The sequence below is a fragment of the Bos javanicus genome, chromosome 13 (assembly GCF_032452875.1).
Source record: "Bos javanicus breed banteng chromosome 13, ARS-OSU_banteng_1.0, whole genome shotgun sequence".
In the NCBI taxonomy this organism is placed as follows: Eukaryota; Metazoa; Chordata; class Mammalia; order Artiodactyla; family Bovidae; genus Bos; species Bos javanicus.
The window spans coordinates 54494872-54520930 of NC_083880.1; the positions used below are offsets into that span (position 1 = coordinate 54494872).

Sequence of the window (26059 nt, forward strand, 5' to 3'; positions counted from 1 at the left end):
TTTCTGGGCTGGGCTCCCATCTCAGAACAGCACGGCCTGGAATTCCACCTGAAGGTTCTCGTGAAAAACCCCAGCCGAGCAAACAGAAAGGCCTTCATGGTAAATTCATATTCTTGCTGCGTCTCTGTAAACAATCAGGCCAAACCTACAGAGGCCAGACTCACTTTGTAATCGAGAATCTGATTCTTCCCGATCAAAAGCGGGGGTGGGGAGGCTGTCGGGGGAAATCTTTGCTCACATGGAAAATTAGGATTTGTCTGATTCTGGAATCCGCACAGAGGACAGCACCGCCAAGAGGCTCTGACACAGATGCGCAGACAGGGTCTGTCTGGGGCGGAGCAAGGAAGGCCCACCTCAGAGGTGTTTGCGCATTCGTGTCAGCACCCACATGGGTCAGTGTGTCTGTCTGTTCGTGATGTTTTCCTTGAACAGTTTGTAACACTTTGCTGGTTTCCTCAAATGAATGAAATAAATCTTTAACATGTGTTTATTCTTTTTATAAATAGAGAGTTAAATGACATAATGGTCTTCTTTTTAAATAGTTTAATAGTCATAATTTTTTTTAATAGTCATAATTTAAATAAGGCTTTGGTGTGATTTTCCATATTCTCATAGTTTCTTTTTTCTACATATACATCTTGCAGAATCTATTATTAATCTGTAAGACAACTGGTCCCTCTACTGTAAACAGGGAGGGAGAAAGACAAGGAGGACAGGGGGTTTCACTGGTTCAGGGTGTGTCCTGCCCAGGAGGGGTGCCCACACACCCGCACGAGGCACTAGGGGAGCAGGTCCATCAGCAGTGCCCAGGGATTCACAGGAGGGGCACCAGGGACAGGTCCTTTGGGGACACTTGGTTATGTCAGGAGGCAGGGCTGGCTGTTGGGACTAGGGGCCTGTCTGGTGGGTGGGGGCCAGGGATACTGCTAAAGACCCTAAAGTGCATAGGACGGCCCCCTCCAGAGCATGATCTGGCCCCCAGTGCCGAAACACAAAGCCAAGCAGGTTCTGGGGGGAGACTCCAGTTGACCGCCCACCCTGCACCAACATGACCCCAGGGAGGGATGCCCGCATGGGGCACATATGAGTCTACACAGAATAGACTGTGTCTGTCATGAAGCTACTGCTACTAAAGATACTAATCCACCCACACTGAAGTTTCACTAACTGGAAGAAGGGTGCAACCCCCATGGGCAGGGGAAGCAGGCCACGCCCCCCTGGGCTGAGGCTCCCTCCCTTTAGGGCCAGGAGCAAAGGGGCCCATCAGCAGGGCCAAGTTCCCTGCTGATGGCCCAAGGTCCTCAGGGGTGTAGGTCAGGGAGGCTAGAGGTCCTCATGGGCGGGGCTCAGGTCGACCCGCTGGGCCTTCCCAAACACAAGGAAGGTGCACAGCCCCAGGCTGCTGATGGCGGCCACTAGGTTGAACACAGACGTCCAGGAGCCCGTGGTCTCGATGAGGTAGCCGCCCAGGCACACGCCCACTACACCTGTACCGCAAGAGGGGACAGGCCGGTTGGGGGACAGACAGGCCGGCTTGAGGACAGGCTGTCCAGCCCCTGCGAGGACAGTGTGGAGAGAAGCTAGGGGCCCTGAGGGCACCAGCCCTGTCATTGCAATCCAGTCCTCAGCCTCTGAGGACCCGCACATGTGCAGGGGCTCCATGTCACCATGGAAGGCAGGTCTATTCTCGCCCCGTGGCTAGCTCCAGGGGCTGAGCTCCCCGCAACTGCTCTAACACTATAGGACCCTCTGAGGGGTACCACGCCCCATCCTGAGGGCTGAGGCAGAGGGTGGGAGGACACGGAGCGGGGCAGCTTGATACCCGCAGGCAGGGGATCCCAGCCCACCTCTCACCTGCCAAGGCCCCAGCTGTGTTGGCCACGCCTGGAATAGGACAGGGAGAATGAGGATTGGTCAGTGGAAGCCCACTGGAACTCTCCTACAGCCCACCTGCCCGAGGATAGGCCCTAGAGGCCCTGAGCAGGAAGCGGCAGCTACTCCCTATTCAAGGAGGGCCTGTGGTCCTTACCAAACAGAAAGCCGGCACAGGAAGGGGCCAGATCCTGGATATTAACGGAAATGCCACTGCGGGAAAGAGGAGAGAACGAGGGCAAGTGACCACAGGATGGCTGCCAGCCACCACGCCAGCCGTAGCTCTTCTGATCACCTGGATCCCAGAGGCCAGCCAGGCCTGCCCACCACACCAGGAGGTCAGCCCCAGCTCAGCAGTGGTGATGGCACGGGACCCACTCCCAGGATGAAATAAGACGGGAGGCAAGCTTGCTTGAGCGCACACATGCTTTGCTGCCCAATAATTTGGAAAACAACATCAAGTTCCAACTCAGAACAATTCAGAGCTGTTTTCCTGATTAAACCCTGAGCTGCAGTGCAGGTTGGGGGACATGAGGCTGGATCCCCACCTTTGGCTCAGAGGATGCTTCTCAGAGATCAGCATCTCTTCTGCTGGCCCCTCCCCAAACACCGCTTCGTTTTCCCAAAAAGCCTGGGTCCTCACCGGCTCCATTCCTCTTCACTTTGTGGCTCACTCGTGGGGGCCTGTCACTGCCCACCCTCCATGTGCACCACGGATCACAGGGCTCCTCCCCTGCACCCAGGACCCGGGAGCCCAGAGGCGGCATGGGGGGCTCTGGAGGATGAGGCGCCCGGCCCTCACCTGTGGTTGAAGGTCTGGAGGCCAATGGAGGCTGACGCGAAGACCACGGAGTTACAAAAGCTCGACGTGTGGCCCAGACACAGGGCAAAAACACTGGACAGGCCGAGGCCCATCACCTGCAGGAGAGACAAGCGGGGATGCGGCGGGAGCCTTGGGCCTTCCTGGGCTGCCCTGAATGAGGGTGGGTGGGGCTCCCTCTCAGGTTGGGCCTGCCCGGAGGACACGGAACAAGGCTACACTAACCAGCTGGCCATGCTAGTTGCAGCCAGAGAAGCCCCAGTCGATGAGCACTGGGGTTCAGGGAAGGGCCTCAGTCGGCCAGACCAGTCCCCATAGCTGACCCAGGGAGCCCTCCAGCCACTGTACCACACTGGCCACCTTCTAGGTCAGGGGCCCCAGGAGCAAAACGGTGAGAGCGGGAGAAAGTCGGGAGAGAGCGGTCTCAGGACCTTCCTACCTGCATGAACTTCCGAACGGTGATGGTCCTGTAACCTGGACAGGGGGAGACCAGAGTGTCCTACTGGCCATCTGTGCTGCCCCACCCCCGACGGTATCCAGAGGGGTCCCACCCGGCAGGGCCGCAGGGAGAGGAGGGCTGGGCCGGGCTCACGGGGGACAGCCTGTGTTATCTGAGCCACGTGCACACGTGTATGAGTGTGTATGTGTGTGCACTTAGAGGCCGGGCAAAGCAAGTCCCTCAGTGATTACAAAATGTTTTCTTTGTGTTTCTGCAAATTTTCTACTTTTCCCTCAGTGAGTGGGTGGTTCCTTTGGTAATGAGGACAAGACTGACATTTAAGGCCATGTAGGGCAGGGTCGTGGGGAGCCTGCCTGCAAGCGGTCATCCTCAGGGCATGGGTGTGCAGGTCTGTGGTCTGACCCCACCAGGGGGACTGCGTCTAGCACCCAGGTGGGAGAATCGACTGCTCCACGGTGACTATGTCCCCTTCATGGGGAACAGGCTAGGGAGGTGGCAGGCTGGAGGCAGGCATTGGCTGTCAGGCCAGAAGCCGGGCACCAGGGCCCCCGGGGCTGGCTCCCTGGACCGGGGACCCACATCATGGCCAGTCCTCAGGGGTATGGCCTCCTCCTTGCTACAGCGGCACCCAGGAGGGATGCCCCCCCTCCCCTCCCCCAGGGCTCACCCTGATTGATGAGATGATCAGAGAGAAGCCCGCTGAGCAGACTGGCGGGAATGGCCACCAGCCAGGGCACCACGTTGAAGACCCAGCCCTGGAGGGAGGGAGTGGAGGGACCTAAGAGGCGTCCAGAATGGGCACCTGGCCATCTGGAGAGGACAAAGGGGTGGGGTGGCCGCTGCCCATGACCACTGCGCAGTAAGTCTCTCTTCTGCCCACAGGCTAGGCCTCCCAGCCCGGCCTCCCAGACCCTAGTCCATCCCTGACATGGACCGAGCACTACTGGTGCTGTCTCCCCTGTGAGAAGGACCTCCCTCGTGGCTCCCCACAGGGTGGGGGCAGAGCTGGGGATTGCGTCCTGCCCAGAGTGTGTGACCCGAAGTTCCTGGTCACCAGACCGGGAGGTCTGGTGGTTGAGCAACTGGGGTGTAGCCAGCCAGGCTGACTGCAGGACATCTGTGCCCACATCAGGAACCCTGCATACCCCCCAACCCCAGGAAGGACTGTCCACAGTGGGGTGGGCAGACAGGGCAGCAGCTGGGCCTCTCCTGTGTGCACCCAGGCTCTGGCACTGAGCCACACAGTGTCAAAACTGCCAGAGCCTGGGTGGAAGGAACCCAGCTCTCTGCACATGCCTTGTGGTGCCCCCCACCCTACGAGCTGCCTGGTGGCCAACCCACCTTGGAGCTGGGGAAGGTCTCCTTAAAGAAGGTCGGCAGCCAGGAGAGGAGGATGAAGAAGGAGCAGGCCGCAGATAGCTGGGAGATGATGGCTGCCCTGGGGGGTGGGCGCCAGGCTCAGCATCCACACTTGGAGCCCGTCCCCACACCAGGGTGGCCAGGGGCTGAGAGCGGGGAGCCCGGAGTGGAGCTGCCTCCATGCCGGCTGCTCCCCTGCGGTGGTGGATCCAGGTCCCCAAACCCTGTCCCCACAACAGCCCGCTCACCAGACAGAAGGCTTTCGGAAGAGCTGTCTCCAGGGCACCTTGGTGTGTCTGGACACGGGCAGGCCTTGCGCCAGGATGCCCAGGGCCAGGATGAGATCTGAAGGGGGAGGCAGGTCCACGTGAAAGCCATCCAGGTGGGAGGATGGACCTGTTCCCAGAGACCAGATGCTGGGAGCAGCCTGTGGGCCCCTGGCTGTATGTGGGGGCTGTATACCCTCTCTGCCAGTGCCTGGGCTCAGCAGCACTTGCCTTCGGGGGTAGACATTAGTGCTGACCATCTGTCCCCCGAGCCCTCAAACCTCCCAGGCCCCACTCCTGTCACCGGAGGCCGCCACTTCCCCTGCAGACTGCCTGTGCCGGCTGAGTGGCCCCTGCACGTCTGCATTCATCCAACAGCCCCCAGACTTGACCATAGCCCAGATGAGACTCAGGGAGTAGGCGTCCTCTCTACCTGGAGCATCCTTCTCTGGAGGGCAGAGCCACAGCCCCGGGTCCCTGGGCCCACCTGCTCTCGGGGTTCAGTGGTCCCTCCCTGGAGGGGACGAGGCACCAGGAGTGCACCAGGCCTCCCAAGCTCCCCAGGGAGTGGCACGTACCTCTCTCACTCAGGAGACACCTGTACACGTAACCCACCCACAGCAGGGTGAGTCCACCCGAAAAGTAGAAGACACTCGGCCAGCCGTACCAGTCCAGGAGCAGGGAGCCCACAGCCCCGGTCACCAGTGTCCTGCAAAGACAGTGGGTGTGGCCAGAACCCTCGCTTCACTGGGGCCAAAGCTGCCTCTTGGACCCCACCCTGTGTAAGCTGAGTCCCTGGAAAACAGGGCACCCTGTCATCTGTGAGCAGCTGCCCAAGAAGGCAGGGTCCGTGCGGGATGCTAGGGGTGCGAGCTGGCAGGGCATTCTGATGCTATAGGCCAGTGTGGACTCAGGCACAGCCACGCAGCCATGACATGGCACAGGGGCCCTGCTTTGTTCTAGGATCTCCCTACTAGGCCTTCAGTTGGCCCACATTTGCATGTGAATCTTTTTAAAATAAAAAAGGCAATGAGAAGACAGTGGTGACAAGAATTCGCTGATATAAAACCTCCACGCTGTTTTCAGCTCCTTGTTATCAGAGAGAATGAAATTTCAAAAAGACTTCTAAACGCAGAAACAACCTCCAAACCCAACTGCCTCCCTGTGTCCTGCTGATCCTGTGTCCTGGGGGCCTCCCTGCCACAGGCTGGCCTGTCTGTCCAGGAGCTTCTCCCCACTGCCCCTCGTCTGCCAAGGCTCGACCAGGAGATGGTTAAAGAAGAAAAAAGAAGGAAAAAGCTTCCCACCAAGGCCCGTGGAGGCTGTCTTCTGCTTTGAGCCTCCATTTCCCCATCTGAGGGGAGGGGGCTGGGCATGGTCTCTCCCTGTGTCTCCCTTCTACCTGCTCCCACCCAACAGGTCCAGGTCACCCAGTGAGATGGGATTTCAGATGCACTATGAACCTTTCTTGGTGTGACTTGTTTCATATTGCTTCTCTGAAATTCACGTTTCACTGGGCACCCAGGGTTTCCATCTGGGCAGCTCCCAGCACCCCCACAGGCACCCCTGGCCCCTTTGCATTCTTGCCTGGAACTCGGCAGCAGTGAAGTGAAGCCCTGAACCCAGGGGTTGTGAAGCCCCATTAGGACAGCAAGACACCCCACGGAGGGTCTGGTGCTCTGGGGGACATGCAGTGGGGAGGGACACAGGATCAGATCTGTCATGACTGGACCACGATGGGTGCCCTCTAAAGCAAATGCAGGCCACCTCCCCCATGGGGACGGCCCCCATCCAGTTCTGTCAGTGCAGAAGGAAGGGAATATAAGTGGGCAAGAGTCCCAAAGCCCACTTCATCTGCCACTGGCCCCAGGGGGACAGAGCAAACACAGTGGTGGCGGCGGGGTGGCTGGGCAGCAAGTGCCTCCAGGAGCAGACTCTCCATGTGTCACCATCACTGAACCTGAATCGCCCTGTGGCATTCACACGAGTGGCCTGTCCCCACCAGCCCCAGGCTGGGACTTACCCGAACTGGGAGCCGGCCCCCACAGTGCTGTAGGTGAAGGCTCGCTCACTCTCCCGCACCTTCTGGGACAGCAGGCTGGTCAGCGCAGGGAAGTAAACCCCTGGGGCAGGTGGAGAAGGAAGGGGCCATGTGGAGCTGTGTCCCAAGCCAGCTGGCCCACGAGGCCCACCAGGGCAGCAGGTCGAGGCATGAGAGATGGGCTGGAAGCACCAGGGGCTCTGGGTGATTATCCAAGCCCAGGTCTCCTTCTTCCTTGCATCACCCCCGGGACAGTGGATGTGGGCTTTTCCTGACACTTGGCTAAGGAGACACTCAGCTGGGGCGGTTGGCGGGGTGCGGAGGGGGCCTACGCCAGCTCTCAAGGCCACAGGGCTTCAGAGTCCTGGCACCGACACGGGTGATCATGCACACACGTGACAAGTGCACACACTAACACACATGGTGCACAAATGTCAGGTGGGACCTGAACGGCCTTGAGGGACCACAGCGCCGGGTCCTGGCTGCGACACTGCCCTGTAGCTATGGGATACGTCACTGCAGGGAGGTGGGGGGGCGGGGGGCAGCTCGGGGCCTCACTGCACCTTGCACTGCAACTTCCTGTGAAGCCATAATTATTTCAAACTCTAGTTTTGGAAAAAAAAAAAAACAACTGTACTGGGGGCCTGCAACTCTTGCCTGTTACACTGGGTTTTTCTGCAAAAGCACCCAGGAGAAGCTCAGAGGCTGGGCACTGGTACAGGACATGGTCCCCACCTTCCCTTTGGGACCCAGCACTGCCCACACCAAGTGCTGGTCACTCAGGGTGAGAACTGCCCCTGGACCCCTGGTCTTTTCGCTGTAACAGGCCACACAGAGAAGTCCTTCCATCTCCGAGGAGGATGGGGAGAAACAGCTGAGCTGACGGCCGTCCAGCCGGGTGCCCAGTGGGCAGTTCCCAGCCAGGTGTCACACAGCTCAGTCCTGCCTCAGCTGCAGGACAGACAGTACTAGCCATGGTCACTGGGGTGAGTTGGAAGGAGCGCAGGTGCTGGACTGCCTGGAGCACGAGGACCACCTGCAGGCTGGGCTGATGGGGCTGATCAGGAAGCAGGTAGAGGCCCAGTCCAGGATGTCTGGGATCCTGGGGGTGTGGGCTGGAAGCAAGCCCACCCCCGGCCTGGGCTCTGGGAAGCAGGAGATATGGTAAGGAAGGGGCTGTATCCTGTCAGATGCCAGGCTGGGGTAGGGCAGGAGCTCGGAAGGTCATCCCACCCCCGGAGGGAGGGCGTGAGACCCTGCCACCAACTCCCCCTGCCCCCCGGAGGTCTTTGAGGAGGCCTCTCTCCAGAAGCGTAATGTCCCCAAAGCATGAGACCCAGAGGTCTTGGGAATGCTGGCATCCCTCTGCCCGCTGGCCCAGCCAGCATGGGTGTGGCCTCCAACTGGGCACACCCCTGTGGTGGAGTTGACAGCACCACGAGGCGGCCTAGTGGCCACCAGATTCCTGGAGCAGACTTTGTGGCAGGAGGACATGTGACATTAGAACGTGCCAGCCAGCCTGTGAAGTGACTCTAGAAAACAGAAAGCGCTTGGGTGCTACGGCATCAGAGCACAAACACAGGGGCAGGGATGTGAGACAGAGCTGGCTGCGTGCCAGTGGGAATGGTCCTCCGCTGACCACCTGCCCCACCAGGAGCAGCCTCACCAGCAACAGCCTTCGGTGTTAATGCACCCTCTGTGATCTGGGGCAGAGTTTGAGGCATACCATACACAGGGCCCCACACGAGGACACGTATGCTTGCTCAGGAGCACCTGCCTGAACACACGCCCATATATACAGGTACACACGCACACACTCACATGTGCACACAATCCCTTGCTCTGCTGCGCTTGGGCCCCCTACCTTGGAGCAAGCCAGTGAGGATGCGAGAGAAGGTCATGAAGGCCAGGTGGGCGCTGCCAAGGTGCGCGAGCAGTGGAGTGGCCACGGTGATGAAGCCCCAGGCAGAAGCCGAGAGCAGGATGACCTTCTCGCCGCCGATCCTGCAAGGGGAACAAGAGGGTGGCCATGAGGAACCGCGCAGCCAGGTTGCCAGGATGGGCCAGCCTAGGGGATCCTGCTGAGGAGCAGGCGGGGTCCCCAAGGAGCCAAGCACCCCGAGACAGCTGAATGCTGGCCCAGCCCACCCCAACTCGGACCTCGGGTCTCCCAGTCCCCACATTCCCTCCCTAGGAGCCCCCTCTCCCAGCCTTGCCTGGGGGGCGGGGATTACCGGTCCCCCAGGTGGCCGCCCACCACCTGAGTCAGGCAGTAGCCCCAGAAGAAGCTGCTGAGCACGACGCCGGCCTCTTTCTTGTTCCAGCCGAAGTCCTGGCTCATGGAGGCGGCGCAGACAGGCATGCTGACGCGGGCGCAGTAGAGCAGGCACGTGCCCAACAGCAGTGTCCCTGTCCATACCTGGCACTCAGGCCTGGGGAGAGAGAGGCTGATGTGAGGGACAGCTCGGCCACCTCTTGAACACCCACCTATCCATGTCTGGTGACTCCTGGGAGGAACAGGCAGATGCTAGAAATGATGCATGAGGTCCCTGAAACAGCGGAGGTGGGAGCACACAGTGGCCAGTGAGGGCAGTGAGCTGCGGTGGGGGAGATCCAGTGCTCCAGGACACGGGCACTCGGTGGACCAAGTGTAACCTGCCAAGGGGGCAACGGGCTGGCACGAGGACCCCAGTTGAGGCAGAGAGGGGGTAGGAGCAGTGCCCCTGCAAGGCCCCCAGGAAAGCTGGGTCTGCTCAGCAGGGGACAGGGGAAAGTGGTGTGAGATGGCCAGCATGCTGTGGAGGCCAGAGGGCCCTTGGAGGAGCCTGGGCAGTAGGGAGGCAGCCCAAACCTCCTAGGAAGGTTGCCAGACAATATCCACATGGGGACTGTCCTCCAAACTCCTGGCCAGAACTCCTCAATTATCAGTCACCAAATCAGGAGAAGCCAGAGACAGGAGCCCAGGGACTCAGCGCCTATGGGACCCTGGTCCAAGGTGGGGTGGGAAGAGGCATCCCAGGACATCAGGGGGAAGTGCAGGACCCAAGCAAGTGTGGCTTGGTGGCAGTACTGTCCACGGCAGTCCACGGATAGTGACAAATGGACACTGATCTGGGATGTGAAAGGGGGACTCTGGTGTGGAGCACAGGGAAGTCTTTACTGGCTTCACGGTGGCTCTGTAAATCTGTGCGTGCATACTAAGTCACTTTAGTCACGTTCAACTGTTTGAGACCCTACTTTGGAACTGTAACCCTCCAGGCTCCTCTGTCCATGGGATTCTCCAGGCAAGAATACTGGAGTGGGTTGCCAGGCCCTCCTCCAGAGGATCTTCCTGATCCAATCTACAACTGCTCTTAAAAATGAGATAGGGGTGGTGGGACTTTTAAATGAGAGAGAGAAGAGCCTCAGTGCCCTTTCTGTGGGGGGAGGGAGGGCACCACTAGTGACTTGTGATGTCTTTGTGCAATGTGGAGACATCCCCTGCAGGGGTCACAGCAGTGGGGAGTTCAGGAGCGGGGAGGCCTTGAGGCAACCTTGGGGTGCCTTGGGGATACTGCATACACCTGGGCTCACCTGCCTAACTTGGGCAAGGGTTCTCCTGGGGCAGGGGTGAGGTGGGGGGAGGTCAGGAGAGTGGGGAGGCCTTGAGGCAGCCTTGAGGGGGTGTCTTGGGTGTCCTGCTTACACCTGGGCTCACCTGCCTAACTGGGGCAAGGGTTCTCCTAGAGCAGGGGTGAGGTCGGGGGGCGGGGGAGTGAGATGCTGCTCAGGTTGTGGGGAGGAGACAGGGCAGAGGCTTCAAGTCTGCCCCCCCCGCACCCCCAGGCCTGGCGGAAAGGGGCCAAGGCATCAGTGCTGTAGGGCCTTGGGCAGGCCACTGGGCAGGCAAGGTCAGCAGGAGTGCATGGGCAGTTCTCAGAACAGTTTAGTTCAGTTCAGTCGCTCAGTCATGTCTGACTCTTTGCAACCCCATGAACTGCAGCATGCCAGGCCTCCCTGTCCATCACCAACTGCTGGAGTCTACCCAAACCCATGTCCAAGAGAGGGAATTCCCCTGTGGTCCAGTGATCAGGACTCTGGAGTCGGGGGTGGGGGGGTGGGAGGTGGGTTTCAATCCCTGGTCGGGAAACTGAGATCCCACAAGGCATGCAGTGGCGTCGCCAAAAAAAAAAAAAGGAACAGAGGACGGCAGGGACCTCAAACCTGGCAGATGAGCCAGGACCCTGGAGTCTCAACCTGGTGCCCCAAGCCCATTCAAACCTTTGAACCCCTGTCTGGACCTGGCAGGGGCTCCCTCGGCTGCCTCGCTGGGCATTGACCTGAAAACAGCAAGAGGGGCCAAGGGCAGCAGAAGCTTGGGCTCCATCTATGGACACGGGGGCAGATCCCCTCCCTGTGGCATCCCCCCAGGCTGAGGCCGCCTTGGAGGACAGTCCAGGGTGAGGACAGGACCGGCCCTGGGAGGGCCATAGCACTTTCCTGGACGCCTCCCAGGAGTAAGAGACCTCAGAGGCCCTGAGTGCAACTTTGTGCCCTGAACCAGTGGGCGTCACGCGCACCAGGAGCCTGGTAAATGGGCACTATGGGCCATGTCCATTATCTCCAGGTCAGGGCCACTGCCACCTGGGGAAAATGCAGCCACGTTGCAGGGGGAACACAGGCCCAGCCACCGGGCCTCCTGAACTTCAGTTTCCTCGGTGAAAATGGGCTTGTTCCCCTGACGCCTGTTTCCTTCACAGGTCAGTGACTAGCAAGGTGACTGCCAGCACCCGAAGCCTCAACAAGGAGCCATTGACTGGGGGGGTGGGGCCGGGGGAGCCTTGGCAACAGCATCCACCTCTTCCCAGCATTTCTCCCCCAACCCCATTCCGCTCACCCTGGCAACTTGGTGCACTTTCCCACAGGCCGGGAAATGAGATGGGGAGCCTTTCTGTGTCTCAGGCTTGCAGAGGCCGTGGGTTGGGGGAGGCTCAGGGCCACATCATCCAGCTGCTGCCCCCACAGCTGGAGGCTGTGGGGTCCTGCAATCCCACCAGTGGAGACAGACCTCCGCTCGAGGGGACTTGAGGGGCATAAGCCCAGCCTGTTTCCCCAGAGGGTTGTGTTTGCCAGTTAGGAGTCTGGGAATTACCGTCCAAAGTGCTGTTAGCTCTGGACGAAGGGAATGGTCTGATGTGATGAGCAACTCTCCCAAGGAGACACTTGGGTGCACTCTGGGCCCCAGCCTGACTAGGGGAGACCCCCTTTCCCTGGGCCTCAGTTTCCCTGGGTGCACTGGACCACAGATTTCACGCTGCGTCTCTGGGTGCCCTGAGGAGGGGCAAGGATGGGGCTCCTGGGCAGTACTCTGTGGCAATTTGCATTTTATATTAGAGCTTCCTATGAGTCCAGTGGGAAAGTGTTCTGCGCTGGAAGGCCCGCCGTTCTGCACTCCCAGGAGCCATCCACTCGACTGGTTGGGGGCAGGTGCCCCCTTGGAAACTGCCTAGTGATCAGGGAGAGGCCATAGTGCCCCCACCTTCCTTCCTGGTTGGCAAAGTGTGACTGGAGTGACTCAGAAGTGGGGATAGCAGCACAGTGGCTGACGGGGCGTGCCCCTCTCGAGAGGCAAAGCGGGGGCAGAACCCCACAGGGCAGGTTGAGGACTCTCCTGGGGCCTAGTGGCCCCAAATGCTAATTTTCTTTACAGAACCAGACTGTGAGTGGGGTGTCAGGGTAGGACAGGGGAGGGGCATCAGGAAGGCCAAGGAGGCCACAGGAGGCACTGGCTCAGCGACCCCCAGAGGAGCTCAGGGACTGTCTCCTCTGGGGCTCCAACCGTGGAAATGATGCCTCCAGTCCCCCCTCTTGCCCCTGCTTTCCTAGCCCGGCATGGCAGGCCAGCCGGCAGGAGCGGGCAGAGGACTGCTGAGTACAGGTGCATGAACCTCAGAGGTTGGCGCAGGGTGACCTCCACAGCCTACAGGTGAGCCCTGAAAACCCAGGCGCAGGGGAGCAGGGCTTCTAACTTCCCCGAACAGCCATAGCCGGAAGGTGCCTTTAAAAAGGAAGCTTTGTTCCTTTCTGTGGCCAAAGCTACGAAGGGTCACCTGCATAGATGGGACCGCGCCCCCCAGCACACCTGCCCCTCCTTTGGATGCAATTTGCCAGCGCTCCAGGAGCCTGGTTCTGTTTGCTCTCTGGGTGGGAAGTCCAGCTGGAAACTGGGGAAAGCCGGCTGAGACTAGCCTACTCTGGAAGGCTGACAGGGCACCGAGAGGTCAGGAAAGGCATCAGCTTCCAGATCACTGGTTGGCCTTGAGCTTAAGGTGCCAGAATGGGGACCCCCACAGAAGCTGGGAGGCCGGGTGCTATGGGCTTCCTCCTAGGGCCCTGGAGGACCCGCAGCCTTGTCCCTGAGCTGGCAGGCAGTGCCGCTGGCCGGGCAAAGGGACATCCTCCACAGGTGCTGGGGACACAGAACCAGCAAGTCTGCTGGTGCAGGTGACCCAGATGTGGCGACTGATCAGAACACCAGACCCAGAATCCTGGTCTCCGGCAGGGCTTGCTGGGAACACGTAAGGTCATGACAGGATCAGCCATAAAAAGTCTGAAGACCTTCATCCCCTCACTCTGCCCAGTCCAGAGTCTCGTCCATGCCCTCAACTTTTCTAGAAACTTCTGCTTCCTGCCAAAGGCCCCCATGCCTGAGAAGCACCCATGGTTGAGCAAACACGAGGTCACGTGGACCCTTGATTCAGAAAAGGGAACTGTGCCTGCTGCTGGGGACAGAGGGCAAGGGCCAGAGAGAAGCGGGGCTGAGGCTGCTGGCTGCCCTGTCAGGTATGTCCCAGGAACGGCCCTGCCTCTGGGTGGTCCACAGGGCAGTCAGCAGCTGCACAGTCGCCACAACCCTTTGTCACAGTTCTCATCACCTTTATCCACACAGGGTATGCACCACTCCACCCAGGACCCCGCTGCCTGCCTGGAGGCGCTCCTTTCTAAACTAGGCAGGGAGGGAAGGAGGTGGTGAAGGCAAAGGCAGACTGTTAGAAAGCAACAGGACTCTCTAGAAGCTCCAGCCCTCTGCCCAGCCGCCTGCAAAGCTCCTGTCACTTGGGTTGGCTTCTGGGTCAGGGCTCCTGGGTCAGCTTGAGGGAGGAGGCCTCGCCTAGACAACCAGCAGGGTGGGGAGGGAGCAGGTGAGTGGGAGGCAGGTACACCCAGTGGGCAGCCCTCCTGGGCACCTGGCACCTGGTGAGTGATTTGGGCTCTTGAGCTTCCCCGTCCCTGGGCCCTGTCCCCAGGGAGCCCTTGGCTCCCCAGGTCTTCCTGTGACTGGCTCTGGGAGGCTGGGGAAGGGGAAGGCACAAGGCAGGCCCACAGGATGCAGAAGTGGAGGTGAACCGGCCCTGGAAGCAGGGCCAGTTCAGGGGAGGCAGGGGGATGTCAGGGGAGGCAGGGCCTGACGTTCATGACTTGGGGACCTCAGCCCCCCAGAACCGGAGGGGATCCTCTTGCTCGCTCCTGGTCACTGTGTGAGTCACGCTGCAGGGCGGAGCCCCCAGCCCAGGGCCATGACCTGCCCAAGGTCTCCCTGTGCGGTAAACCCCCACCCCCGGGGGACCTTGTGTGCATCACACAGCTGGCACAGAAGGCAGGGGTCAGTGTCTGCTGCAGGTTCCAGCGTAGCCCCCTGCCCCCAGCCCACTGACTGCGCACCTACAGGCGACCCTCAGGTGGGTGGGCACAGGTCGGGGCTGAGGCCTGTCAACGTGTGTGGTCGTGAGCTGGGAGGCCCTGCCCCCAGCCCTCCCATCCCACCAAGACCCGACCTGGACTGCAGAGAGCAGACAGGGCACTGGGGAACCGGGCCCTGGATGGAAGGGAGGCAGCAGGGAGGTACGTGGCCCCTAGGCGGAGCAAAGGTGCCGCCGGCGGGAGCTGTCTCCACCCAGGACGCCCGCACCCTCCCCTGACCATCCCCCGAAGCGCTCGGCCTCACCTGGACCACTGGGTGTCCTCCGCCGCGTCCCTGCGGGTCTCGTCTGGGGGCGGCTGCATCGGGCGTGGACGGCGCGGGCGCAGCGTGTCCGGGGCTGCTCCCGCCCGGCCCAGCCACCGGGCAGCGCCGCCCAAGTCCACGTGTCAGTCCCAGCGGCGCTTCCGTCCGGCGCGCTCCCAGGACGTGTCGCCCCCGGACGGCCACCGCGGGGGGCGGGCGGGCAGGGCGGGGCCCGCAACTCGGTACCCGCCCCACTCACATCCGTCGGGGAGGCCGGGCCTGGCGCTCCCGCGGGCGGGGTAGACCCCTGCGCGCCCCGGGGCCTCCTCGCGGCTGCCTCGGACGTCCGGGACAGACGGCGAGGGCGCTTCCCCTGCAGCCAGCCGGAAGGATGGGGCTCTGGAGGGGCTGAGCCGGCGGTGATCCTGGCGGGCAGCCTGCATGCCGGGGGCTTCTCACCTCGCAGGGCTGTGCACACCTCGGGTGAGAGTTGGGGTTGGTCTCACCCACTGCAAAGGGAATAAGACTGGAAGGGAACCAGTTTCAAAATGGGTCTTTGAAGGTGGGCTCTGGCCCCGGGACCCTGGAGCAGCAGGGGGAAGGAAGCCTGGCGATCCAGAGCCCACGGAGGAGACCGTGTTCTGACTCCTGTCAGGTGCCAGGCCCCGCCCTCGGATCCCCGGATCCTCGCTCTTGGGGGGATTCTCATGACTTCAGAAGCCTTGACGCCCAGGGGTGGTGGGCACAGCCACAGAGAGGCAGCAAGTGGACTTCTGGGCAATTCTGCTTCTCCCAGGTACTTGCTGCCTCTTCACACACCCACAACCCCACCTCCACCCCACCCCCCCGGATCCATCCTCCACATGGCAGCCTGGTGAACCTGGCCAGGTCACACAAGGAGGAGGCCCTCTGAACAAAACCTAAAACGCCCTACCCCTTGGTCTTGGCCTTACCCCTCCCCCAGCTCGTTCTGTGCAGTGGTGCTCACCGCAGGCCTGGCTTGCCCTGCTCCACACATGCTAGCAGCAGACGGCACTTCTTCCACCCATACGATGCTCAATGGGACAGAAAGACGGTGTGGAGAGAGCAGTGCTCCCCCAAATAACCCAGGACTGAGGAAAGTGTGATAATCCTTGCTAAATTCTACCTGGCAGCTCACTGCCACCCACTGCCCCAGGAGCTTTGATGATGATTTAAAAAATTTATTTTTGGCTGCATCGGGTCTTTTTTTTAAAAAAAAGTCTATTTACTTTAGGCTGTGCTGGGTCTTTGTTGCTACACAGGCTTTTCTCTAGTTGTGATGAGTGGGGGTTACTCGTCATTGTGGTGCGTGGGCTTCTCATCGCGGTGGCATCTCTTGTGAAGCACAGGCTCTAGAGCATGCAGGCTTCAGTAGTTGTGGTGCTTGGGCTCAGTAGTCATGGTTCCCAGGCCCTGGAGCACAGGCCCAGTAGCTGTGGTGCACTCACTTAGTTGCTCTATGGTATGTGGGATCTTCCCGGATCAGGGATTCAACCTGTGTCTCCTGCATAGGCGGGTGGATTTTGAATCAATGAGTCACCAGGGAAGCCCTGCGTTGAGTCTTAGCTGTGGCACGCAGGATTTCTCACTGCAGTGCACAGACTTCTCTCTAGTTGTGGCACGCAGGCTCAGCAGCTGCAGCACATGGACTTCCTACTCACCCCACAGCCTGTGGGATCTTAGTTCCCTGGCCAGGGATCAAACCTGTGTTCCCTGCATTGGAAGGTGGATTCTTAACTACTGGACCACCAGGGAAGTCCCTGATGGTGATTTTATATGAAAACCTAGAGCTGCACCATGGGGAACATTTGTCATTTGCTTACCTCCTGGAGCTGTGCATGAACAAAACACAGAAAGGAAACCGAGAAGGCAGGGAAGGGTGGCTTCTGCCATGGGATGGGCTGGGAAGTGTCCCTGCCAAGACCTGTGCATCAAGTCTGAGAGCAGAGAATGAGCAGGGCATGTGGGTGGGGTGGGCAGAGGCCCAGGGCAGCTCCAGGACCACAAGGAGCCTGGTGGGTGAGGGGACAGGAAGGGGGACAAAAGCAGTGGGGAAGGGCAGGCTCATGGGTCTTGGTGGTCAGCTAGAGACCAGCCAGGGCTCTGACACTGGAAGCCCCAGGGGGTCACAGAATCACCCTGGCTGCTGTGAGGACCACTCAGGGTGGCCAGGGCAGAGGCAAGGAAGGACAGGCCACTGCAGTACTCCAGGCCCAAGGTGAGAAAGCTTTGGCTAGTGGGGAACAAGAGGTGGAGGGTTGCTCGAAATGCACAGAGGCCAATGGAGGGCCAGGGGTGAGCATCCGACCCCTTCCTGAGCCTCTGAGCTGGACGGGCCATCCTCCATGAGGCAGAAGATCTGGGTGTCAGCTAGGGCCACTAGACCACGTGTCCCAACCCGAGAGGAAGCCACGCTCACGCTGGCAGCAGCTGGACACGCCTCCAGCTTCCAGTAACCTCTGTGAGGGACCTCATATCCAGCCAACCCACTGTTCCTGAGTTTCAAGGTGGAGAGTGATCAGTGGGTCCTGTAGAGACTAGCCCTGGCCCCCAATGCTGGTGATGGCTGTTCCGGCCACGCCCACTGGTGTTGGGGCCTCGGCTCTTACTCGTTTGGGGCCTGTGCACCTTGCATGAGTTTTACTGGAGTTGCTGCCTAGACACACCACAAAGGCCTTTCTGCTATGTCGTGACCTCACCTTCCTCAGCCTCCAGACCCGACCTTACTGCGCAGCACAGATGGGCTGCTACACCTGGCACAACTTCTGGTCAAGTGCAGCCCTGCTGGACAACGGCCTGGGTGTCCCCAGGGTCCTCGCCACCTCTGGCCCCTGTGCAGCCCAGTCAGCACTTGGGGAAAGCACAGACGTCACGCTGCTTTAGGAAAGCTGCCCATCACGTGCTTGCTCTGCACGTCTGTCTTCAGGGGGCATCCCGGCTGGACAGCAGAGCTAGCCTTGCAGCCACCAGGCTCACCCCTGGCATTTCAGTCCACGACAGGAACCATCCCAAACAACAGCTGCCTTTTCTAGAAGCTGGAAACCTTGATTCAAATAACAAAATACAGTATTTCTCATGTGCCTTGCAATAATCCCTATGCTTCAGAAGAATCCAAACTAGGGGTCATTCCTCATGTGACTTCACAGTATCAGGAACACAGAGCACCAAAATATTGTCACGTTTTATTTATTTCAAGGCACTTTCCACCAGAAAGTGTAAAAAAGAAGACATAAACTACCCTGGTAAAACATCACATTTTAACAAACATCACAGCGAGATCCAAATGAGATGAAGTAGAAAAATCGATATACTTAATGTTCATTACCTTGAAATGCTTGCTGAAAAAAATAAGACTGCAAAAGGAGGAAACAGAAAAGTCTGCAAAGCCGCCCCTTTAAAGATTTCCAGCCTATGGGGAAGGAACCACACTCTTTATACACAGGGAAAGAACCCAACAGCACCATCTGAATTCTCCACATCTCACTGGCACCCAGCTCACATGGGTCTTTGCACTCACTGGTCAAGCCCCTCACTGACTAAATGATAGACAAGCCAGCAGCACTTCTCTGAAGCATTCGACAGCACTTCCTACACGTGACAGGCCCTCCACAGGTCCCCATGGTTCATGGATGGTTCTTACCCGGTAACATACATCTCAAACCCACTATTTTGAAAAATGTCAGATTGATTGTATGTTAATGATGCACATAAATTATCTTATATACACTAATAGTAAAGGATAGGAATATGCTGAATTACTTCGTGCTTTTCGAAAAGTGTAGTTTTACCTCTACTTCCCTAATATTTTTCTTCAGCTTCTGCTGTATTTAACTATCACCTGAAGATTAAAGGCCCCTTTCTCCCTACTTTTATTCCCAAATCTTAAGAGGAAATGATCATACAGAAAGGTCACATCTGAGTTGATGACTGAGACAGAGCTGAAGCTCATCACTGCCACGGGTAAGGGCCAGTCCAGGGCCTGATGGTCTCCTGATACACAGAGACCTCAGCACTTTTGCCTTTGCTCTGTGACTGGGGAGGGAAAACTCTGCCTGAAGCTGTACCCACTGAAAACCAATGACCTGCAGCCTCCACGTGCAGCCGCAAGTGAGTGGGGAGAGGAGCTGAAGCCGCAGACCCTGCGGGACAAACACTGAGTGTATGGGGATGTGACGAAGACGCCCCGCAGCCGGAGAAGACCTGACCTTCCCAAAGACCTACCCAGCCGAGCACCAAGGCCAACAGACTCTCTAAATTTGGCTGCTGATGGCGTGCATCTCTGCAGAGCCCAGGTGCCAGCACAACCCACCCTGTGGGAGGGATCAGGTGAGAACTGAATCCCAGCCATGCAGGTGCTCTCACCAGAGGATGTATGGGGGTCATCAGCCCTGGGGCTCTGCACGCCAGGGCCCCTCCACCTCCACCAGCCTCACTGAGGGCCAGCAGCTCTGCACTGGCACCCTGGGCCACCTGCCCCAAACCCCAACACCTGAGCCTGCACTCAGGACTCACTGACGGCAGTGGGCACCGGGCAGGGGACAGACATGAGGGAATAGGAGCTGGACGTCTGCCAGACTGGCTGACAGAGCGAGAGGCAAAAGTGTGGGTCACAGAGCTCACTGCACCATAGCACATGCCTGGCACTGTCACGTGTCACCGGGAGCTGTCCCTTTCTGGCTGTAGGTACCAGACAGCGTCACTATGGTCACCCCGGGGAAGCCACTCCAAAAGCAAAAGTTGTGCTTGAGATGATGAATACTTCTGAGAGACCACTGTGGTCATTCTTGAAATTAAGGAGAAACCTTTATTTTCAACAAAAGTGCCCAGGAGAGATGGTTCATTGATCCACTAGGAAAGAGTCTCTCACCACTTACAGCACCAAAATATATATTTAAAAAATTAAAAAACACACAGCCCGCCCCGCATACACACACGCACACACCCATCTCCCCCAAAGCCACACGACCCAGACCAAACAGGAAGACAACCAAACTTAGTGCCCGCGCAAAAAAGAAGTCTTTGAATTGGGATTTACAAATTCATATAGTCTTTCCTATGAAAAAACCAAAACAAACCAAAAACCAAAGAGGGAAATAAAACACTTCTACACGAAGGCCGGCCGAGATGGGGGGAGGAGGACACGCTGTCCTCCTGGATGCTGACAGAGTGAGACGGTCATCAGTGCTGCCCCGTGCTCTGAGCGCGGCCTCGAGTGGACTAGCGGCCCTAAGATGAGGCGCCTTCAGGAGCTGAAGCGCCCAGAACGCTGAGCACAGGCCATGGGGCAGTCCTTGCCGGCCTTCCAGAAGAGACGGTATCTTGCACTGGGAGTTTTCCAGTGCTTAAAAGGGCCACTTTTCCCTTTCAAAATGATGCTGGGTCAAAAACAAAACAAAACACACAAACAGTAAAAGAAGGGAGAAGAGAGTTCTCTGCTGCCGTAAAAATCTTCAGTCCCAGGTGGCGCCCGCGGGCCCGGGGCCATGCGGCGGGGCCCCGCACAGACTACTTGGGCTCCTCAATCACGCCTTTGCTGAGGTCTGTCATTTTGGGGTATTTTACTTTCTTCTGGTCCAGCTCATTCTGAGCCCAAAGGAGTAGTTTCAGCAACTTTGCCAGCTTGGGTGTTGACTCACGATTCTCATAATCCAGGACAGCTTGGTTCACTTCACTCCACACCTAGAAAATGGATAGCCAATAAAAACCACCTCACATACAGGGCACCTGCGAAAAGGAGCCATTATAAGATGCATCTTATATGTCTTCAAAACCATTTTTACACGAGAGGCTGGCTACTTATTTAAACAAACACGAAGCCTGTGACCGTCAGGTACTCTGGGGATATAAAACACAGTCCTTGCCCAGAGGGGCACACGGTATGGTCAGCAGATCTCACATCCAGCCTGGGCATGAGGGAACTGGCAGGGATGAGATACCAGTTCCACCCAACAAGCCCTAGGAGGACACCTGATGCGGACCCCAAGGACACCCTCCTTTCAGGGCAGTCAGGGCAGTGGGGAAGGGGGACTGCGGTTGGGGAGCTGCCCTGTTGGTGGGAACACAGAGGCCGTGGCAGAGAGCAAAGTGTGGGATTTTCATCAAAAGATACTTGGAACATCCGTTCCTAAGAGTCTCCACACAGTAAGCCAGCTCAGATTAAAAAAAAAAAACAAAAACAAAAACTGGCAAAGAGGCTTAACTATCGTTTAAGGGTCTCAATACCCTGGGCTCCTAGTATTTCACAAGTAAAGTGTGGGGCCCTCCCAGTAGTGTCCTGGTCACACCACACACACCACCCCGTTTCTTTGGAAATCCTGCCCTGAATATCCAGAGAGGATGTGGACGGAAGCCCTCTGGAGCCCACCTTCTGCCTCTGCATCATGTTGAGCAGGTCTCCGAAGGGTGAGTCCTCGGGGTTGTCAAAGGCCAGCAGGGCCAGTGTGCGTTCCATCTCGGTCAGACACTCGCGGCTTTCCTCACCCTGCTCAGCCAGCTGGGTCTGTGCAAACTCCAGCGCTGCCTCCGTCTCCCGCTGGCGGATCAGCTCGATCAGGTGTTGTTGCTGGTTGGGGGCCAGGCAGACAGGGTGAACAACTTGCGCCCAGCCAGCGACAACCCCCCACACCAGGGCTGCACCTGCTTCTTATGAAAAGGGCCTCTCAGAGGACAGAGTTTTTGAGTATTCCAAGCTCCTGACTTTGCATTTTCAAAGCAAGAAACAGCTTCTGAGGTACATGGCAGAGCAGCTAACTTAAACCCCTTCCCTCGTCAATTACAGCAATATTCTAATGAAATTAGCCTCATTACCTCTCAATAACAGCAAGCAGCCATCCCCAGGCTTTTTGGAAAAGGGATCAGCAACCCACTCCAGTATTCTTGCCTGGGTAATTCCATGGACAGAGGAGCTTGGCGGGCTACAGTCCACAGGGTCGCAAAGAGTTGGACGTAACTGAGTGACTAACACGTCCACTTGCCAAGCTTTTTGCCACCAAGGACCTGTTTGGTGGAAGACAATTTTTCCCCTGACTGGGGTAGGGCAGGGATGGTTTGGGATCACTCAAGCACGTTACGTCTATTGTGTCCTTTATTTCTAATGAATTATTGCCTCTAACCTGATAGGAGGTATCGGTCTGTGGCCCGGAAGTTGGGGATGGCTAACATGAAGAACCTTAATTCACCAAGTGTCCACAAGCAACTCACTTGCAGATGGAAGTAGAGATAGCGGTTTGTATCCAGCAGCTCTGGGTGGAGGCTGTTGATGAGCGCAATGGCCTCCTGAATCTGGCCTTTCAGTATCATCTCACGGATTTTGATTCGCTCGTCAAGTGTTTCTAGATCAACGCTGGGTTCAATCCCAGATTCCATTCGAAACTTCTCCGCTGCCTCCTTAAAGCCCTCTGGAAAAGAAACAACCTTCAACTGCTTGGAAAATCAGCAAGATACCAACACAAGGGCTTTTTATGTCTAGAAAGCCCATCTTCTGTGAATGAAAACCTCTAGTAAGAACTGCACTTTCTTGGGATGTGGGATTAACACCTCTGTGGCTTACCAGCTACACTTCCTTTCCTTCCACCTGCCCCACCCCCTCAACTTCCAGTCAGGGGAGGATGGGCATTGAGGCCCCTGCACTGGGGTCCAGGCCTATGTGGAGAAGCTGCCAACCTGCTCCAGGGGCAGCACAGCGCCCTCCCACTGTGAATGAGTACACAGTTCCTTCAGTCTCAGAGACTGATGGGGGCCGAGGTCACTGGAACTCCAGGAAGGAGACTCACTTTCTGGAGACATGTGGGTTTTCTCAGCTCTGCAGAGCGACCCTCTCCTCCACAGGGTCAGGAGGACGGGGTGTTATCACAGAGCACTTGCATTACCTTCCACAGGCCCCTCCCCCTTTCTTCTTTTGACTTGGACACACCTTCTGAAACAGTCCAGTATCATTTACCAAACTGGCCAGAAGAGATTAATTATTTGGACTTTAAATCTACTTTTGCACATTGTTAATGATGTAGATCAACTGCAAAATGTCAAAGGCTAAGAAATAAGGTTTTTTCTTTAGATCTCAGAGACCTGGAATCATGATTTCATCTCCAGAAGAGGACATCTCTTTAAAATGGTAGTTCCAAGTTGGTTACAAGAGCACTGCGTTTCCATGATGCCTGAATGCAACCTAACTTTCAGGACCCTCCAGTGGTAAAGTCTTGCTTGTGAGCCCAGAAAGGGAGAATGGTGCCCAAGAGGCAGCACCCATAGCACAGCCCTCACCTGTGACCAAGTAGTTCATGATGAGACGGTTCATGTCTGCTCGTTGGACATGTAAGTTATTGAGCTTTTCCATCCACTCATCCTTTGTGATTTCATCGGGTTTTTCTGTGTAACTCATTCTGATTTACTTCTACAGGGAAAAAAAGTAATATTTTAAGAATTGGTGAAAAATTCTCACAATTGTGATCATTTCAGATACAAACACAGCGACCAGGAACCAAAGGGTAGAGAGGGAAGATACTTAAAATGTGGAAAACAGCATATGCAGAGGGCCAGAGACTCAAACACAGGCTCAGGGACCAGAGAGAAGGTTGGGGAGGTTCAGAAAGCAGGATGAACATGAGCAAGAGCCAGGAGTCTGAGGACCAGGAGGTCAAGAGGTCAGTCCAGGTCAGATGAAGGCCCTCCAGGCCCAGCAGCAGTCTATTAATAGATAGATGCTCCTCTAAGCACAGGGTGGCACGCAGAGGTACAAGCTGAAGATTCACCTGCTATGATGTGTGTGCTCAAGACAAGCCATCTCGCACACCCTCCAGGCTGACAGAAATGAAGCAGCCTGACAACACCAAGTGCTCACAGAGACATGTGCGTGGTCTCTTGAGCCCCTTTACCCTGTGGTCAGAACGGACTGCACAGCAACACACTCAGCACACACTGTGCATGTGTGCTCCGCTCCTCGCCGATGGCTCTTCTGCCAGCTGGGACCCCAAAAAACAGCCTACTGTGTCCCAGACACAGACAAGCCTGTGCTCAGAGTCACTGTTCAGGATGGCAACACTATGGAGACTGCCCACCCAGGAGTCAGTCAACAGCAGCAGGGACAAGCAAACGATGGTTCATAGGACTGCAGTCCCAAAGGACCAAAGCCCTGGGGCAGACCAGTTTCTGACTTCAGAATTATTCAGGTTGTACAAAGACTATTTGATATATGTATCACAAGACATCCTCCCAGGGGTCTGCGGCAGCACCCCATGATTGGACGTGACTGCTTCAGTTAAACGCATAAGGATCACACCGAGTGAAACAGAAGTTACTAAAAGCTTTTGCAGGGTCGGGGTCTGCCAAGAAATCAATTAAAAACAAGACCAAAAACTTTTGGTTTTCAAAGTTTTGTGGATTTTAGGGCCACTAACTGTATCAATGGAACAGAATTTACTAAAGCAGTTAAAATACATGACCAGGCCCACACAGGGGACTTAGAAACCAGCTGCATGAAGAGAGCAGGTTGCAGCAGAGACCCAAGGGCAGAATTTTTTTAAAGAACAAAAACAAGACAAGTTATACAATTTTTACTTAGTAGTAAATACATTCATAGCAAAAACCATGTTATTTTTTCAAGTAAGAGCGTGAACCCTGAAACTCAGGAGTTGGTTACCATGGAAAGGGGGGCCCTGGGAACCCCAGCAGGGGTGTCAGGATGGGTGGTAAGCCCATCCACTGTCCACTTCCCTTTTATCCTTTGTAACTGACAGAGGTATTGTGGATATTACCTTATATAAAGCAAAGCACATGCTCAATTACCTCAATAAACAAAAGCAATTTAAAAGATGGCTCTGGTTTCCCAGTGGACATGGGATGACTGTGGGGTGGTGAGAGCTGAGCAGAAAGACCAGTGAGGAGCCACCCAAGCAAGAGGACAGCAGTGGAAGAACCAAGAGCACAGCCCACAAGACTTTGTGGACTGAGCCAATGGGCCTTGTTGCTGGACCCAGCGGGAATGTATAAAAGAAGATTCATGGACCATGGAGGGGTTTCAAGCTTGAGACCTTGGAGAATGGAGTCCCAAATGAGGAAAGACTAGGAGAAGAACAGGTTTGAGGAGTCGGGCGAGTTTGGGGTGACTATCAGACCCACAGTAGGAGAAGTCAAGCAGGCACCTGGATTACAGGTCCCCAGTTGGGCGATGGAAACATTAATTAGGGCAATGTCCACCACAAATTGACTGAAAGCCAAGACTTCACCAGAGATCGCCCAGGGAGACAGTGTCTGTGGGAAAGCAGAGGGGAGCAAGATGAAGTCCCTGGTCGCTGGGGGATGCCATGCCCAACTCTGATCCGCCTTAGAGAACTTGACTGAGACAAAACCAAGGGGCCGTCCCTCACACAAGGTCATTTCTCTAAGCTGCGGCCACTAGCGAAAACTCTCACTCATGGGCGACAGAGCAGTACTGGAAAGTTAACAACTTTGAAGAACCGACCCATTCTGTTTTGTGCAGGAAAAACTGAGCACTTAAACACCCCACAAACAGTACGGACGGCGAGGAACCCTTCGCCCCACGAGCAAAGTCCTGTCTCGGCAGCTCAGTGTCTGCTCGAATGCGGTCCTGGTGCAAACAGTTCCCGCCGCAGACCTGTGCGACTTGTGGAGAACTATCACCTCCCAGCAGGCGTCGCCGCCCCTCAAAACACGCTCCATCAACAACAAACACCGAGTCCACGCCCGGACTCCGCCGCCTTAGGAAGAGGAGACAGTTGGACCTGGAAACTCTTGAGGGAGCCGCCTCCCCCGAGAACGCGGCCCGAGGACACCTGCTCGGACGTCCGAAACCGGCAGGCCCCCTGCACGGTCGGCCGGCCAGCGCAACCTCGCAGCCCGGTCAGCCTCCTCACCGGCCCGCCTCGATCCCTCCTGGCCACGACCCCAGAGTCCGGCCCTCCGCCTCCCGGCCGCCGCACTCCGGCGGGGACGCTAGGCCCGGCCGCCTGGGCTCGCCGCGGCCATCTTACCGTGCGGATCCCGCCTGCCGCGCTGCGCGGTCTCCGCGGCCGCTCGAAGGGCCGGGCGGGGCCGTGGGGGAGGGGGAGGTGGCGGCGCCGGGGTCTGGGAGGCGGAGGCGGGAGTCGCGGCGGAGGCGGAGGCGGGGGCGGGGAACGGGAGGGCAGACACACCGGCGGCCGCCCCCTTAGCCACTTCCCGCGAGATCGCGAGATCGCGAGTCGGCAGCCAATCAAGTGCCTTCACGAGGGGGCGGGGTGCG

General features: G+C 57.3%; 2 protein-coding genes across 5 annotated transcripts; both read right to left on the reverse strand.

Annotated features, from left to right (window-relative positions):
* Positions 1 to 528: 528 nt before the first annotated feature.
* SLC17A9 (solute carrier family 17 member 9) lies at positions 529 to 14966 on the reverse strand. 2 transcript variants are annotated; one of them, XM_061436949.1, is made up of 13 exons: positions 14803 to 14966; positions 9053 to 9250; positions 8683 to 8822; positions 6801 to 6900; positions 5356 to 5486; positions 4760 to 4907; positions 4494 to 4590; positions 3820 to 3907; positions 3132 to 3166; positions 2675 to 2790; positions 2030 to 2085; positions 1855 to 1884; positions 529 to 1487 (listed from the first exon to the last, which is right to left on the reverse strand). In XM_061436949.1, the coding sequence occupies exons 1-13, from the start codon at positions 14859 to 14861 to the stop codon at positions 1324 to 1326; spliced, it is 1362 nt and encodes a 453-aa protein (XP_061292933.1). In that variant the 5' UTR covers positions 14862 to 14966; the 3' UTR covers positions 529 to 1323. The 2 variants fall into 2 exon arrangements, with proteins under 2 accessions (XP_061292933.1, XP_061292934.1); XM_061436950.1 differs by having other exon boundaries at positions 4760 to 4856; positions 14803 to 14964.
* A 3027-nt stretch (positions 14967 to 17993) lies between these two features.
* On the reverse strand, positions 17994 to 26059 carry GID8 (GID complex subunit 8 homolog). Of its 3 annotated transcripts, none has more exons than XM_061436953.1 (5): positions 25971 to 26059; positions 23083 to 23212; positions 22024 to 22220; positions 21188 to 21385; positions 17994 to 20502 (listed from the first exon to the last, which is right to left on the reverse strand). In XM_061436953.1, the coding sequence occupies exons 2-5, from the start codon at positions 23198 to 23200 to the stop codon at positions 20329 to 20331; spliced, it is 687 nt and encodes a 228-aa protein (XP_061292937.1). In that variant the 5' UTR covers positions 23201 to 23212; positions 25971 to 26059; the 3' UTR covers positions 17994 to 20328. The 3 variants fall into 3 exon arrangements, with proteins under 3 accessions (XP_061292937.1, XP_061292935.1, XP_061292936.1); XM_061436951.1 differs by lacking the exon at positions 25971 to 26059 and adding an exon at positions 25809 to 25898; XM_061436952.1 differs by lacking the exon at positions 25971 to 26059 and adding an exon at positions 25692 to 25877.